The 15,199-nt window shown below is 53.5% G+C and overlaps 2 protein-coding genes across 3 annotated transcripts; one reads left to right on the forward strand and one right to left on the reverse strand.

Annotated features, from left to right (window-relative positions):
* Window positions 1-242: 242 nt before the first annotated feature.
* Window positions 243-10,125, forward strand: C3H21orf58 (chromosome 3 C21orf58 homolog). Its single transcript, XM_004594134.2, has 8 exons — window positions 243-287; window positions 1,299-1,359; window positions 2,270-2,343; window positions 3,694-3,837; window positions 5,800-5,911; window positions 8,628-8,719; window positions 9,035-9,181; window positions 10,060-10,125. The coding sequence occupies exons 1-8, from the start codon at window positions 243-245 to the stop codon at window positions 10,123-10,125; spliced, it is 741 nt and encodes a 246-aa protein (XP_004594191.2).
* A 2,228-nt stretch (window positions 10,126-12,353) lies between these two features.
* On the reverse strand, window positions 12,354-15,058 carry YBEY (ybeY metalloendoribonuclease). Of its 2 annotated transcripts, XM_004594077.2 has the most exons (4): window positions 14,836-15,058; window positions 13,781-13,915; window positions 13,302-13,370; window positions 12,355-12,954 (listed from the first exon to the last, which is right to left on the reverse strand). In XM_004594077.2, the coding sequence occupies exons 1-4, from the start codon at window positions 15,043-15,045 to the stop codon at window positions 12,868-12,870; spliced, it is 501 nt and encodes a 166-aa protein (XP_004594134.1). In that variant the 5' UTR covers window positions 15,046-15,058; the 3' UTR covers window positions 12,355-12,867. The 2 variants fall into 2 exon arrangements, with proteins under 2 accessions (XP_036350770.1, XP_004594134.1); XM_036494877.2 differs by lacking the exon at window positions 13,781-13,915 and having other exon boundaries at window positions 12,354-12,954.
* Between the last annotated feature and the right edge of the window lie 141 nt (window positions 15,059-15,199).

Below are 15,199 nucleotides of genomic sequence, written 5' to 3' on the forward strand. Positions count from 1 at the left end.
CGGCCCTCCCAGCCCAGCAACTGGCAGCACCAGGGTTGGCTTTGTACATGCCACAGCCCAGGAAGGGATGTGGTCATCCCACTGACAGCTTCTTTCATGGATGGAGACAGTCTCCAGGCAGTAAGCTGAGCCTGCAGCAAGGGGTTCTCCAACGACACAGCTGGGCTTTGGGCCTCTCCTGCCCTATGCGGTCATCTCACACAGTTCCCAGAATGCTGAATACATCAGTGGCAGACCCGTCGATGACTGACCAGATGACCCGGCTGGCCCTGAAACTCCTGGGACAGGTGAGATGGAGCTGCCTTTTTTCTTTCTTCTTCTTCTTTCTTTCTTTTTTTTTTTTTTTTTTTAACAAAAAAACCCCAAAGATTTATTATTTATTTGAAAGGTAAAGTTACAGAGATACAGGGAGAGAGAGATCTTTCATCTGCTGGTTTATTCTTCAAATTGCTGTAAATACACAAGATTGGGCCAGGCAGAAGCCTGGACCTAGGAGCTTCCTCCAGGGCTTCCATGGCAGTGGAAGAGCCACCTTGCACTGCTTTCCCAGCTGTGTTAGCAGAAAACTATGGACTATGAGTGCTACAACAAGTGAATTAGTCCGCAATGCTACAACTCTGACCTCAAAAAACTTCTGAAAGGAAACCTAAGACCCTGCCTTTGGCAAACTGCCTGTTATTGAGTTCCCCCTTCCAAAGCAGTTGTTTCCATGGTTTGCAGCCTTGGCATGAAGACATGTCATTTCTTGCTTTCTTCCTTGTGTCTATGAAGAACCAACTAGATTCTTTTGGTGGTTCCCTTAGGCAGGAAGCTGGCACAGGCCTAGGCCAGGCTCCCCAAAGCTTTCCTGTCTAGATCTCCCACTTTGGAGACAGCCTGGCCTACACAGCACACTGGGCCCCGTGGGCTGAGCTTGGTCGTGCTCCGCCTTAACCTGCTCTTACGGCCTGCGCTTCTCTGTCCTGGAGAGCCACTGAGACAGGTCCTGCAGTAGCCCTTGGTGGCCGCAGACACTGCCTGCATTGTTCTTCTGCCCTTGCCTCTCGCCAGCCCTCCTCCCCCGTAGTGCAGGCTGTCGGGGAGGCCAACACGGGTCATCATGGGACAGGCACAGCCTGCAGCTGCTCACCCCAGGAGGGTGAGGGGGTTTGGGCTGAGCACATGCCTGTCCACACCACATAGCACTTCCTGCTCCTGACATGCCTTCCCAGGCGCTGCACACTCAGGGCTTCAAGGGAGGCCACTGGGAGAAGTAGGCAGGCTGGCCCTACTCACCATAAATTTCCTGTTCCTCATAGAAGCTGGAGCAAGAACGAGAAGAGGCGGAGGGGGACTGTGAGGACCCCTACCTCACTCCAGGTAGGAGCCGTGGGCAGCTGTCCCAGGGAGGGTGAGAGCAAGACTGTGGTAGTCCGGAATCTCCTTCACACTGAAAGGGGCACCCCACACACTGTGTCACCCCGAGAAAGGACTCAATCCCAAGGCTGCAGATGAGAAAACAGAGGCAGAGGGGTTAGGAAATCCACCTTGGATGCCCAGAGCTTGCCCTAAGGTGGATGGAGGCCATCTTGTCCTCATCCTTACTGGCAGTGGGGTCCAGGTCCAGGGATGTCTGAAAGAGGAGGTAGGGAGGCTCTCTGGGGAACATGGGGTGGCCCAAGGGTTGTGGGGGATACAGGTTCGACAGCTGGACATCCCAAACCAGGTCATCTGGTCACAGACTGAGTGCAGCAACCATGGCAAGGATGGGAGAAGTTTCTGAGAAACACTGGGTAGGGAGGCAAGGCTAAGCCTGGGCAAAAGAGGCAGAGCCCCGCCCAGGACGGCCACACCCCTGTCCGAGCCCCGCCCAGAACGGCCACACCCCTGCCCGAGCCCCGCCCAGGATGGCCACACCCCTGTCCGAGGCCCGCCCAAGATGCTGGGAAGGCTTGCAGCCTCCAGACTGCCTGCAGGTGGCTCCAAGTGGCAGAGGGCGGGACGCCAGGCTCCCTGTCCTCACCCTGTAGGGCCTTGCTGCCCCTGGGGACCCAGGGTCTAGAGAGCCATATCATATGACTGCCAGCTCCAGAACTGAGAGACTGAATCCTCCCTCATCACCCCCAGACACTGGGCTCCCTTCTTTGGGACAAGAGTTTCCGCAGGAAGCTCTCAGATCAGTAAGCCCCTAAGAGTGTGGGTAAGTTTGGGGCATTTTGGGAGGGACTCCTGGAGTCATAGCCCTCTCACCATAGAGAACCCCCAGCTGCAAGCCTGTGCTTCCTTCCAGGCAAGGAAGATAGGCCAGACCCCGCCTTGCAGAGCGCTCTGAGGAGGAGGAGGGACCTTCTACAGCAACTCTGGGTAAGCCTGCACACTCTGCCTCCAGCCTAGGCACCACACCTGAGTCAGATGCATGGGTCACCCCGGACCCTGAGCCTCTTCTCACTCGAGTATCTATGATGCGGGTCCCTGTTAACAGTGAGCTGGCAAAATACCTCACTTACCCCTCAGTCACTCAGCGAATGTTACATGCAATACAGGGGTTGTGAGCTCAGAAAACTGCTTTGGTTCCACATCCAAAGAGGAAATGTTGAGGGGCTAGAACCCTGGCATAGCAGGTAAAGCCCCATCATTGGTTGCCAGTTCTGTTTGTTCCACTTCCCATCCAGCTAATAATGTGTTTGGAAAAGCAGCAGAGGAATGGCCCAAATCCTTGGCCCCTGTACCTACGTGCAAGACCTGGAGGAAGCTTCCGGCTCCTGGCTTCCACCTGACCCAGTCCTGTCTGTTGGCAGGGCTTTGGGGCATGAACCAGTGGGTAGAAGGTCTCTCTCTCTCTTTCTCTATCTCTCCCTCTATCTCTGTAACTCTTTCAACTGAATATTTAAAAAAAGAAAAAAGGATATGTTGAGAAAGGGCTTTCTGTTCACAGGAACTGGACTTCTAGAACATGTAATATCTCATCCAAATGACAAGGAGTGAGCACCCAAGGGTGCACCTGGTGTAACACACGTCGCCTTAACCCCACCTTGGAGAGAAGTGGGAGTTCTGCAGTGATGTGCACAAGGGAGCAACTTTGGCTGGGGAAGAATTAGCCCAAAACCTGTCTATATTTTTGGCAAATTTTTTTAAAGATTTATTTCTTTTTATTATAAAGTCAGATATACAGAGAGGAAGAGAGATATAGAGGAAGAGCTTCTGTCCGAATAATTAACTCCCCAAGTGACCGCAACGGCCGGTGCTACGCCTATTCAAAGCTGGGAGCCAGGAACTTCCTCCAGGTCTCCCACACGGGTGCAGGATCCCAAAGCTTTGGGCCGTCCTCAATTGCTTTCCCAGACCACAAGCAGGGAGCTGGATGGGAAGTGGAGCTGCAGGGATTAGAACCGGTGCCCATATGGGATCCTGGCACGTTCAAGGCAAGGACTTTAGCCGCTAGGCCATGCTGCTGGGCCCTGTTTTGACAAATTTTGAAAGTGCATTCTTGCATGTGTACCCCACAAAGTGCCCCCCAATGTCTCATTTTTCCCAGCCTTGCTCCAGGTCCAGAGGTAGCATGTGTGTGTCCTAGGTGGGGGCCAGGGAAGAGCACCAGGGACCCCCCCCTGGGGCCTTCCACATGGGGAGCCATGTCTGGGCCTGTGGCCCAGGCAGCTCAGCATAGGCTCAGGCTCCCTGCTGCATGTAGCTGGCTCTGCCTTGACCTTGCAGGAACAGCAGCTGCTGGACGAGCTCTCTCGGACCCATGCTTGGAGCAGCCCAAAAAGAGGAACCTATGGTTCAGCCCCACCTCCAGAGGTACCCCCAAGGGGTGTCTTCCCCGCCCCAGAGCCTCCGCGGGTCATCCTGCACTCGGTAAATAGCAAGGGGGAGCCAGCAGCTCTCCAGGAGGGTTTGAGGGGGGCTATAGTTTGTACAGATATGCGGGAGACAGGATGTGTGGCAACAGATATGGTGTCAGGGACCCAGCATGGTCTCCTGAGAGCCAACAGCAGTGGCCTTTCCTGTGTTCAACCCTTCAAACAGACTCTGTGGGAACCCTGAGGATGGCGGACGGAGTTACCCTCCCGACCTGCCCCAAGTCTCCCTGGGTACATTTGCAGGGGGGCGGGGGAACTCAGCTGCCAGAGGGCCTCCCTCCTCTTCCTCTGAACTACATTCTGGCCAAGGAGTACAAAGACCCTGACCTCGAGGGCAAAGTCAAAAGGGTGAAAAAATGTTCCAGCTTTGGACTACATGCAACACAAAGCTATTCTTCCTTAAGCAAAGGGTCACGTGTCTGGCAAGGGACACTCGGACGAGAGACCAAAGCCAGACCTGGTGCGTGGAGGCCCCCGCAGGAATTCAGTGTGACTGGAGTACATCAGAGCAGGGCTGGGAGGGGGAGGCTCTGCATGGGCTGGCTGAGGCTAGAACTTTGTACACACCTGTCCTTGGGGTCTATGTGATGGAGCCAAGACAGAACAGAGACTGCCGCTGTGCCCAGGCTCCACACCTCCCGCTCAGGTGCTCCATAACCTCCTTGCGGGAGTGGTGGGCAGGGGAGGTACCCAAATCCATCTGCACTGACAGTTCCGAGAGTGAGCAGAGAACCTGGGTCAGTGTCATGCACCTCGCCACAGAGGGACGGGGACTGCAGCCAGGCCCGGCTGAGCTGCTCTAAGGAGGCTCCCTTGCTGGTCGACGTCACTGGTTGGCAAGCCATAGCCTTGCACAAGAGCTGGCCTGCCTCTTGTTCCTGCACAACTAAAAGTTGAAAATGCTTTTACATGATAATTTAGGGGAAAACAATGGGAGAATGCTTTACAATGTTAGAAACACACATGGAGTGGAAAGTTCAGGGTTAGTAGCTAAAATGTCATTGCGCCAGTCTCAATGTATTTGCACACGCTCCATGTCTGCTTTCTGCCATAGGTAGAGGTGAGCAGTAGGAGATCCTGTGGCTCACAAAACCAGAAAAACACTGTCTGGCTCTTTACAGAAAAGTCTACCAGCCCCCGGTCTGCACCACCCTTTCTGTGAACCGAAGCAGAGGGAACAAAGGCTTGCCGTGTCTGCACCTCAGAAGATTTAAAACAGAAGTGCACCCTCAAAAATGTTGTACATTGATTTCACACAGAAGAGAAACCAGCCCCCTTATTCTCATGACAAGTCCCATATGTGCTGCAACATAGGACAGAGCCACACAACCAACCATGTGGCGTCTGAATAAAACTGAACCCACTTGTTGGTGACTCACTGTGCTGCACACAAGTCAGTCCTTAGGGTCCCAACACTACTATCGTCAGGAAACAAATGAAAACTACAGTGAGCTACCGCTGCATCCTGGCCAAAATGGCTCAAATTAAAAGACTAAGCATGCTGGTGGCTGGATGCTTCCACTAAAGCAGAATTAATGGAATCAGGTATTTACTTGTCTAGCTGAGGAGAGGAAGTATGAGAAGTATTAAGTCTACTATGACTTCACTGCCCAGATCCAGCTCTCTTAAGCCTTTGGGTTAGTCATGTGAAATTCTTTGTGATGCATGTAGGGATGGGTGAATGGGTAGATACGTAGGTTACTGGGGGTGTATGGGTGGACGGGTGATTGGACACATGGACAAATGACTGCATGAGTTAATGGGTAGATGGACAGACTAACATACAGGTGAGTGGACAGATGCATCGGGGAGCAGATGGTGATTGGATACAATGGCAGATGACCAGATGAGATAGAAGGATGGACAGATGGGTAGATGGCTGAACGGACAGATGGGTAGATTCTGCGGACAAACTCTAAAGACATATGCAGGGAGCTGACCATCAAGCTCTTCCTAGGGTCCCCAGCCTCCTGCCACCATCATCCAGCAGCTGCCTCAGCAGCCACTCATCAATCAGATACCTCCACCCCAGGTGTTGCCCACTCAAAGGTCTGGAAGTATTAAGGAAGGTAAGTGATTCATACTGTGCTGTTATGGCCTTGTGAAGTTCTCCACTGAAAGAGAAAGCATTTTCATAACCGGAATACTCATCTAGGGCCAGCTTTTGACTACTAAACATGAAGAGAATTTTAAATTGAAGAAATCCGTATGTGCGGTCAGGTTCTGGCTTTACATGCTACCCCACAGTACCAGCCCCTCACGTCTGCCTTTTTAATCATTCCTTCTTGTGCCTCAAGCAGCTGTTGACTAAATTTCTGTCGTGCACTATTAATTTGCATTTTCTAGTTTGTTATAACCAGGAATTACACAACAGATGCTTTTTCTCATGTCTTCTATCACTGAGCAAGGTTCGTTGCTCTTGTTGGATTAGTCAGATTTTCATCACCATAACAAGCAGCTGACAGGAACTACCTATGAAGAAAGGTTGTCCCGCTCACCATTTTACAGATTAACAGTCCACAGCTGAGCATCCCTGTCAGGCTGGGGTCTGAGAAGGGCAGGGTCAAGGAAGGACTGCATGACGAGTCAGACAGCAGGGCTGGAGGTGCTGCACGTGTGGCCTCTTCCTACAAAGTCTGCAGTCAGTCACTGGCTTCCCCATAGCAACACAGCCCATTCTAACAGGCTCCCTGAGGTGCCCCCACGACACCTGGGTTGGATCAAGCCTTGCCACCAGTCCCTCAGTCTGTCGGGTTGAAGCACCTGCAGGTTGAGTCACCCAGGCTGAGTGGTCACGAGCATCTACTCCATGGGCGGGAAAAGGCCAAGTGCCCACAGCAGCTTTCAGGACTGCTACTTCTTCTTCTTCTTCTTCTTTTTTTTTTTCATTCTTGCCCCTCTAGTGGGAATGTCCTGGTAGTTTATTCTGGTTTCCTTTTTCATATATCCATCAGCCACTTGAACTTTCTTTGTGAAGTGTCCATTTTTCTTTCAGATTGTGACTTCTTAGCAGCTTAGCAAATCTGTATATTTTCTTTTAAAATTTTTATTGGGAAGGCAGATTGACAGAGAGAAGGAGAGACAGAGAGAAATATCTTCCATTCACTGGTTCACTCCCCAAATGGCCACATTGGCCAGAGCCCCGCTGATCTGAAGCCAGGAGCTTCTTCTGGTTCTATGTGAGTGCAGGGACCCAGGGACTTGACCTGCAGGGCTGATTACGGTAGCACCACCACACGGGCCCCAGGTGTTCTTATTTCACTTAAACAGTTTCAGACTTTCCCTTTTATGGTTAGTGCCTTTTGTATCCTGTTGAACGATTGTCTTCCCACTCAGGTTATGAGGAAGAGTCTGCATCTTTTTCCACAGCCTCACCTACCTGTCACACTTGATTTTATGATCCATGTGGAGTGAACAGTTATTTATTTGAAAAGTAGAGTTACAGAAAGTGGGAGAATCTTCCATCTGCTAACTTCCCAAATGGCTGCAATGGCTGGGGCTGGGCCAGTTCAAAGCCACGAGCCCAGAACTCCATCCCGGTCTCCCATGCAGGTGGCAGCAACCCAACAACTTGGGTCATCCCCTGCCACCTCCCCAGGTGCATTAGCCAGAAATTGGACGTGGAGCAGCTGGATTTGGAGTGGTGCCCACACGGGATGCAGGTGTCCTAGGTGGAGGTCCAGGCTGCCACGTCCTGCTGGCGGCCCCTGGAGTAGATCCTGTTTGTACTGTGAGATGGGAGATGCTGTTTCCTGGACCTGACCTGAATGCCATCTGCTCCGTGCTGTCTGACCCTGGAGACTGCAGTGCCAGCAGGACTTGCCTTGTGGGCATTGGGCCAAGACCGTAGTCCCAGGTTGGCCTTGGGGCTGTGTCATTTCCAGGCTGCAGAAAGAACCAGCCCATCACATGATCCAAAGTGGCAATGTTTTGTGGTATGGGGCCGGCAGGTATATAGGCTCCCGTGGTTGAGGTCACTGAGTACCACCAGCTGGATGGCTCCAAGCACCCAGAGGGCATCTCCTCATGGCCCTGGAGGCAGGAGCCCTAGGCTGAGCCAAGGGCTACCAGGAAAGGTTCCCTCGGGTTCCCCTAGCTGGGTGGTACTCACAGGGCTCCAGCCTTGTGTCTTGGCTACTCCTGGAGAAACATAACACTTGGTTTAGGGTCCCCGTGGAGAAGAAGCCAGTCATCTTCTGATCCCAAGCACATCTGCACAGACTTTACAGAAAAGTCACAGTCCAAGAGATTAGGGGATTTGGACATAAAGACCTTGGGATGGGGGATCACCATGCAGCCCCAGGACTTGGAAGCAGGGCGGAGAGCATCATCATGGAGAAGCCGCCAGACCTAGCAGCTGCACCTCTCATATACCTGCAAGGACCTATATGCAGGTCCTTGTGACAGATACTCTTTGGAGCCTATGGGGCACAAAGCATGACTTCATGCTTTGTGAACCCATTTCTTCTCAGACGTGGTTAAGGTGATGAACCTGTCTCAGACCTGGTGGAGGCAATGGGCTCATCTCCTGTCAGACCTGATGGAGGTGAAGGGCCCGTCTCCTGTCAGACCTGGTAGAGGTGAAGGGCCCATCTCTTCTCAGACCTGGTGGACATGACGGTCTGTCTCAGACCTGGTGGAGGTGATGGGCCCGTCTCCTCTCAGACTTGGTGGACGTGATGGGCCCGTCTCCTCTCAGACCTGGCAGGGCCTGTCTCCCCTCAGACTTGATGAAGTGTTGGGCCTTTCTCACAGAGTGGAACTGATGGGCTTGTCTTCCCTCAGACATGGTGGAGGTGATGCTGCTGCAGAGTGCGCAGATGCACCAGGTGCTGCTGCAGAGCATGATGCTCAGAGCCCTGCCCCTGGCACCGCAGGTAGGCTACTCAAGGGGGACTCTCATATCACCCTCAGGGGGCCCGGGTGGCTTCTGTTTTACAAGTATCTGCCTCTCTGTGGCTCTGACACAGCATTTCCAGCTCTGGTTCCTTGGCTCAATTGTGAAGCCCCCAGAACTCCCCAGACAGCTGAGGCCTTGAACTCTGTTGTGGGCCTGGCCCCTCACCTCCAGCCTGCTGCTCATGTTGGGACCACTCTCAGGCAGCAGGAAGCACAGGGAGTGGGGTCCTTTTCGGGGCTCTGATGACAAACACTACAGCTAAGCCAGGCATGTGCTCTGTTCTTGACTGCAGGGGACACATCCAGCTGCCCTTCGGGCTGAGAGGTCCAAGCTGCCCCCGGTGCACCACCACCACCACCACCACTACTCATCCTCAGCTCCTGCGCAGGCCAGCCCAAGCCACACCATGTCCGTCAACTATCCCACGTGGCACCCCGTGGTCATGGCCACTGCTTTCCCACCCATTGCTGGCTTCCTGCCCACCCCACAGCACACGACTGCTCCTGCTGCTGCATCTCTGCCCACTCTTAGCAGCTAAGTCTGGTCAGGGAGGCCAACTTCCTGTGACAGGCAAGGCAGTGACCCCAGGGTGGGGGCCTTCCCTCACCTCTCTGACGAGCTGGCAGACACCTGCCCTCATCAGACCTGAAGTCTGCAGCCAGAGAGGAGGCTGGAAAGACCCTGTGCCTCCCACAAAGCAGCAGGTTGCCAGGCCACTTCACAGGGATGGGCTACTGCCTGCTGTCTCTTTCTTATCAAGTCCAGCAGAACTGGCCTGGCAGTGTCCGGTACTAGCTGGTCAGGGAGTGCCCCGCCCACAGCATGGTGTCTGTGGGCCAGGGCAGCCCTATCTTCCCTCCAGGTGTGCCTGGAGAGTGCCCTACTGCATCAGGCTCCAGCTGTGGCGAACAGCAGGGTCTGCCACCTCTACCACCCACCATGGGTGTGCTCAGGAAGCCAGACTAAACATGCACCGGGCTCTCATGGACTGGGAGCCTCACAGGAGAGGCCAATGGCCACAGGTGTCCCTGTGAGTGGTCACATGGGATCACAGTGGAAACTCACTGGCCACATGGGTACAAAGCCCCAGGATGTGTGCATGTGGGATCCCGAGCTGGAAGATCTTTCTCTCTGTAACAGTGGCTTTCAGACAAATAAATCCTTAAATTCTTTTTTTTTCCTTAAAAAAAAAAAAAGCTTTTGACTATTATATAATACTGAGCTTCAGCCTAGTGATCAAGATGCAGGCTGACTCTTGCCCAAACGCAGAGGGACACCTGGCCCCTGGCTTCAGCCTGGGGCTGCTCTGACCTTCAGGGTATGACCCAGCAGACAGAGTACTTCTTTGTCTTTGCCCTCTCCCTGCCATTGCCTTTCCAGTAACAAATACAAATGAATAAACCTTTTTTTTTTTAAAGATTTATTCATTTTTATTGGAAAGGCAGATATACAGAGAGGAGGAGAGACAGAGAGGAAGATCCTCTGTCCGACGATTCACTCCCCAAGTGAGCCGCAACGGTCGGTGCTGCGCCGATCCAAAGCCAGGAACCTCTTCCAGGTCTCCCACGTGGGTGCAGGGTCCCAAGGCTTTGGGCCGTCCTCAACTGCTTTCCCAGGCCACAAGCAGGGAGCTGGAAGGGAAGCTGGGCTGCCTGGATTAGAATTGGTGCCTATATAAGATCCTGGCATGTGCAAGGCGAGGACTTTATCTGCTAGGCCACACTGCACTGATGGGCCCAATTATTCATGGTTCTTTTCTTTTTTTTTTTTTTAATACTTACTTGAAAGGCAGAAGATAGGAAGAGAAAAGTAGACCTTTCCCCTTCTGCTGATTTACTCCCCAAATGCCCGTGACATCTGGGGCAGGGTCAGGTTTGAAGCAAAAGCAGTCTAGTCTCTCCAACCACTTGGGCCATCACCGGCTGCCTCCCAGGATCTGCATTAACGGGAAACTGATGTTTCAGGCTGAGCTTGTCTAACATGGCTTCCCTCTGGCTCATCTGTCAACATGGGGCAAAGTATTTCAGCAGAACTTGTCTAGGGCTGGCCTGGCCTCATTGGAGGAGGTTCTAGTTCCAGGTTCTTAGCATGTGGGGGTTCTGTGAGAATCAGGATGGTGGCTCTCTGGGGTTGGCCTGCGGTGAGGATGCAGCCCTACCTGAGGATGGAGGGGTGAACTCACACTGTATGCAGTGCCTTGGCCACCACTGCAGGCTGAAGAGTCTGAGCAGGTTCTGCTGGTCTCAGAGCTGCCCAGGCAGGTCAGCTGGGGCTGGGGTGATGGGAATGCCTCCTGCCAGGTCTTGGGCATCTATGCACACCTGATGATGTGGCACATCCACTGAGACACCGACGATGGGTGGGGTGGTGCAGCACTGATGAGAGCCCCCCACCAGACTGGCTGCTGGTGGCTCTGGAGCAGCTCAATGTGGAAACCACATGGAGAGCACTGCCTGTTAGAGCAGGACAGGAAACCTACTCCACCCTCTGGGCAGAGCAGCCGACAAGGAGCAGCCCAGGCCAGGGGTGCGAGACCCAGCTGATGACCTGGGCCTCTCCTCACACTTGGGTCGGAAGTCACCCACTCATAGGGAATTTTCCAATAATATATAAAAATACCGAATTGGGACCAACACCATGGCATAGTAGGCTTATCCTCAGTCTGTGGGTACTGTTCATGTCCTGGTTGTTCAACTTCTCATCCAACTCCCTGCTAACAGACCTGGGAAAGCAGCAGATGGAGAAGGTCAAGTCCGTGGGGTCCACACCCACGTGGGAGACCAGGAGGAAGCTCTTGGTTTCTGGTTTCAGATTGGCTTTGGGAATGAACCAGTGGATGTAAGACATCTCTGTCTCTTCTTCTCATTAAAAAAAAAAAAAAAAAAAAAAAGGAATAGCAAATCAAGAGAAAAAAAGGAAAACAGAGAAGCAGGGAGAAGACACAGTCACTCATAGCAGAGTGGACAGAGGTGCAGGCAGGGTGGCTGTGCACACCCCAAGGGTGCAATGGAACAGAGGGCTGAGACACACCAGTGGTAGTTTGCTAGACTGCTGGGAGACAGGGACCAAGCCTTTGGGTCCTGAGACCCAGGTGCCCCTGGAACTCCACTCTGAAGCCTAAGAGTGTGTCAGGAAGTAGGCCAGCAGGTCTCAGGGCCCTTCAGCTGCTCACAAGGCACCGTGGACCCAGGAGCTGCTGTTTGGGTCATGTCCAGTAGCCTCTGCCATACTGGACATTAGGTAGAGGACAATCATGATCAGTGGGACTAAGTCAGGTAGGGACAACGTGACTCAAAGTCTCAGGCCCGTGGGTGTTGCTGAGAACCAGACAGGAAGTCCAGGCTGAGACAGGGCACACCTCTAGTAGGAGGAGTGTTTTCATGTTTGTAAACCATTTAATTTGAGAAACGGTGCTAGCATCATAGGCTTTAGGGTGAGGAACGTCCACTGGGGGCTGTCCAGTCCCCATTGTCCGTGATGGCAGCACAGATGGGCACAAGCCCCTTCGGGCTGTTCGGCACTGACAGATGCAGCAGCACATGCTGGGAACTGGAATGGAGCAGTGAGAGCTCGATGCCCCCATGTCTGACAGCACCGCAGAGCCATGGTGACAGCAGCAGCCCAGAGCGGCCATGACTGCAGAGCAGGGCCCGCTCATCACAGACTGGCTGCTTGCTGCCGCCCTGCTCCTGGGGAATGGGGCCTTCTTGGGCATGTCTAGGCCATGGCCAAACAAGGTACAGATGCCGGGAGATCCGTGGGCAGGATGTTCTTGTATCTGACACTGGCCATGGATCAGACGCAGTGTACTCTGCTGCCCAGGGCTGCCCCTTCAGCCTGCTCATCAGTCACAGGGTCATATGGAGAGCCAGGTCCAGGAGCCTCACTGGCTCCGTCCCTCCCGAGGAAACGCCACCTCGCGTGCTCCACAGCTCCCAGGAGGCATGGATGTTGTATACCCTTACACCCAGGGCTCAGAAGCCTTCATTTACAATAACCTTCAGTGTTCTAGAACAAGAACCAAAATGTCAGCTTCTCCTAGACTCTGGGTCAAGTCTTCCTTGTGACAGAGCCGAGTCCCCACCTTCATGTCTACGGGACAGTGGCAGTCCGGGGTGGGGGTCATCAGAAGAGGCCCCTGCTCAGTGGCTGCAGCTGGGTTCCCAGGTGTCGGCCCAGATCCTCCAGCACCTGCTCTTCCTTCTGGTACATCTGAAACAAGAGGCGGGAGAGCACTGTCCTCTAGCAAGGGTTGCTAGTGCCCTTCCGCACCGACTGCTGTCCTAAGCTTGCCCGGGGGGCTTGGGGAAGAGGCCGGGAGGAGACTTTAAGGTCAGTGCCCAGGGCTGGAGGGGGATTTGCTGGCAGTCCTCTTGCCAGATGGGAGGCTTTCAGACCAATGAGGCACACTGCTGGCACCTTCTCAACTGTTGGAATGCAGGAGCCCAGTCCCCTAAGCAGTCCCCTCCACATGTGGATACAGGAGTGGGTCACCCACCCATTCCATCTGAGCAGAACCTGGCAGACAGCTCCTCCCCATGTGGGAGCCTGGATCTTACCTGCTGCCACTCAGCCTCTGTACCATGGGTAAAGCCCAGCAGGTGACATAGTCCATGGGTGGCAGTCACCTGTCAGAAAATTAAGCACAGCTCAGGGACTGATACAGCAGGGAGTGCCCATGACAGACCCACCCTCTCGCTGGGCTTCAGTTCAGGCTATGGCTGTTTTCAGTGGAATTGTGGGCTACAGATCACCTTTGGGGACACTTCTGCCGTGTTCCTTTTTGCCTCAAGTCAAGGGGAAACAAACCTAGAGTGTCCTGGGGGCTCAACTCCTCCCACCTTGGCCAAGTTCATCTAGCAGGGCTACATCAGCATACAACACACTGTCCTCTGGGGATGAGGAAGACTACCTTGGCAGCCTCTGGGTTTTCAAAGTAGGGTCCTCTCCTTCATCTGACCTGGGCACCCCCTTCTCTCTGCTGCAGCGCCCTCAGTAGTCCACTGTTAGGATGCTGGGCTCCAGCATCCCCACTTACAGCCAGGGTGTTGTAGTAGTAGAAGTCTTCGCTGCGATTGCACTGCTGAAGGATATACTCTACTCCCAGGAAAATGTCCCCCAAGTTATAATCATCTCGGGAGTGTGGCTGGGGAACTTCACCCGCTTTCAGATTCTGAAAATGAGGAAATGCAAATGGAAAGATGGCCTCAGACCACAGCCTTCATTGGGAAGACCCTGCAGGCAGTTGGCTCCCCATCTGTACTCCCTAAGCCAGGGCCAGGGTGTGCCTGTAGGGAGAGATGGCATGGCCACTATGCATGGTGAAATAAAATGGTTCTGTCATGCCAAATGGGGCCCTCTCCATGTCTCATCTCTTGCAATTCGGAATCCCACAAATCTAGAACTTCTGCAGTCACATCATCACATAGACAAGAGCTGATATTTTTCTCCTTTGCATTTGCATCTTATTCTAAAGTCTTCTATTCTACACAAACACTCCATTGAGGACCCTCACTGCTAAGACAGCATGGACTGTTTTTCTTTGCTTTTATGCAAAACAAGTGAACCTTTTAATACATTTTTATGCCATGTTTTTAGCATTTTATCTTCTTCTTTCATTTCCCTGGACGTAATTCCAAATGCATCAACTTTTAAAAACTCTAAGTTCTCTACATGGTCAAATTGCTTTCCCAGAATTTGCTCCAATTTTTGCTGCAAAGCATGTAATCCAAAATCATGCACACGGTAAATTACTAACCTCTGGCTGTCACATTTTCCTGCTAAAACATACCTGCTTTGATTTTTCCAGGGTGGTTTTAATCTGAATCTAAAATATTCATCGTTGCGTCATGCTTTAAGCTGCACTATGCTCCACTTCTCACCTACTGTGGACGGCCCGTGAGGAGGCCGGTTCCCTGCCCTGTTCACTGGGGAATCCATGGAACCACTGTTCCTCGTGGGGTGTGTAGGCCCCATTTCACATTCGGGCACACTTTCAAGTTTCCAAACTCGCCATGGGAAACCGCCCCTGGTGGCATGGACATGGGAGATTGGCCTTGGCAAGCCGGCGGCCGGGTGCAACCACCTTCTCACCTCGTGGAATGGAAAAGAAAGCACGTCGGTGGGGACGTCCTTCCCTCGGTAGACCCTGTTCACTCGGCGCATCTGGCCGTTGTCCATGCAGACGAGGCCCAGGTCGAAGGCCTGCACGCCCAGGATGCGCCTGACCACCTGCAGTCGGCCACGGAGCGGCGCTCTCCGCAACGGCACGGCGCGCTGCAGGTTGCGGATCAGCAGACTCATGGGGAGACAGGGGGTCTGGCAGGAAGGCTGCGGGGACAAGAGCAGGAGAGTGCGGGGCCTGAGGGAGGGCTGAGGGGGTGGGGAGTGGGGGGCCTGAGGGAGGGGTGAGGGGGTGGGGGGCCGACGTCAAAGCTGCGGGGGCGTTGCGGGGACC

This window comes from Ochotona princeps, chromosome 3 (genome assembly GCF_030435755.1).
Source record: "Ochotona princeps isolate mOchPri1 chromosome 3, mOchPri1.hap1, whole genome shotgun sequence".
Taxonomy (NCBI): domain Eukaryota; kingdom Metazoa; phylum Chordata; class Mammalia; order Lagomorpha; family Ochotonidae; genus Ochotona; species Ochotona princeps.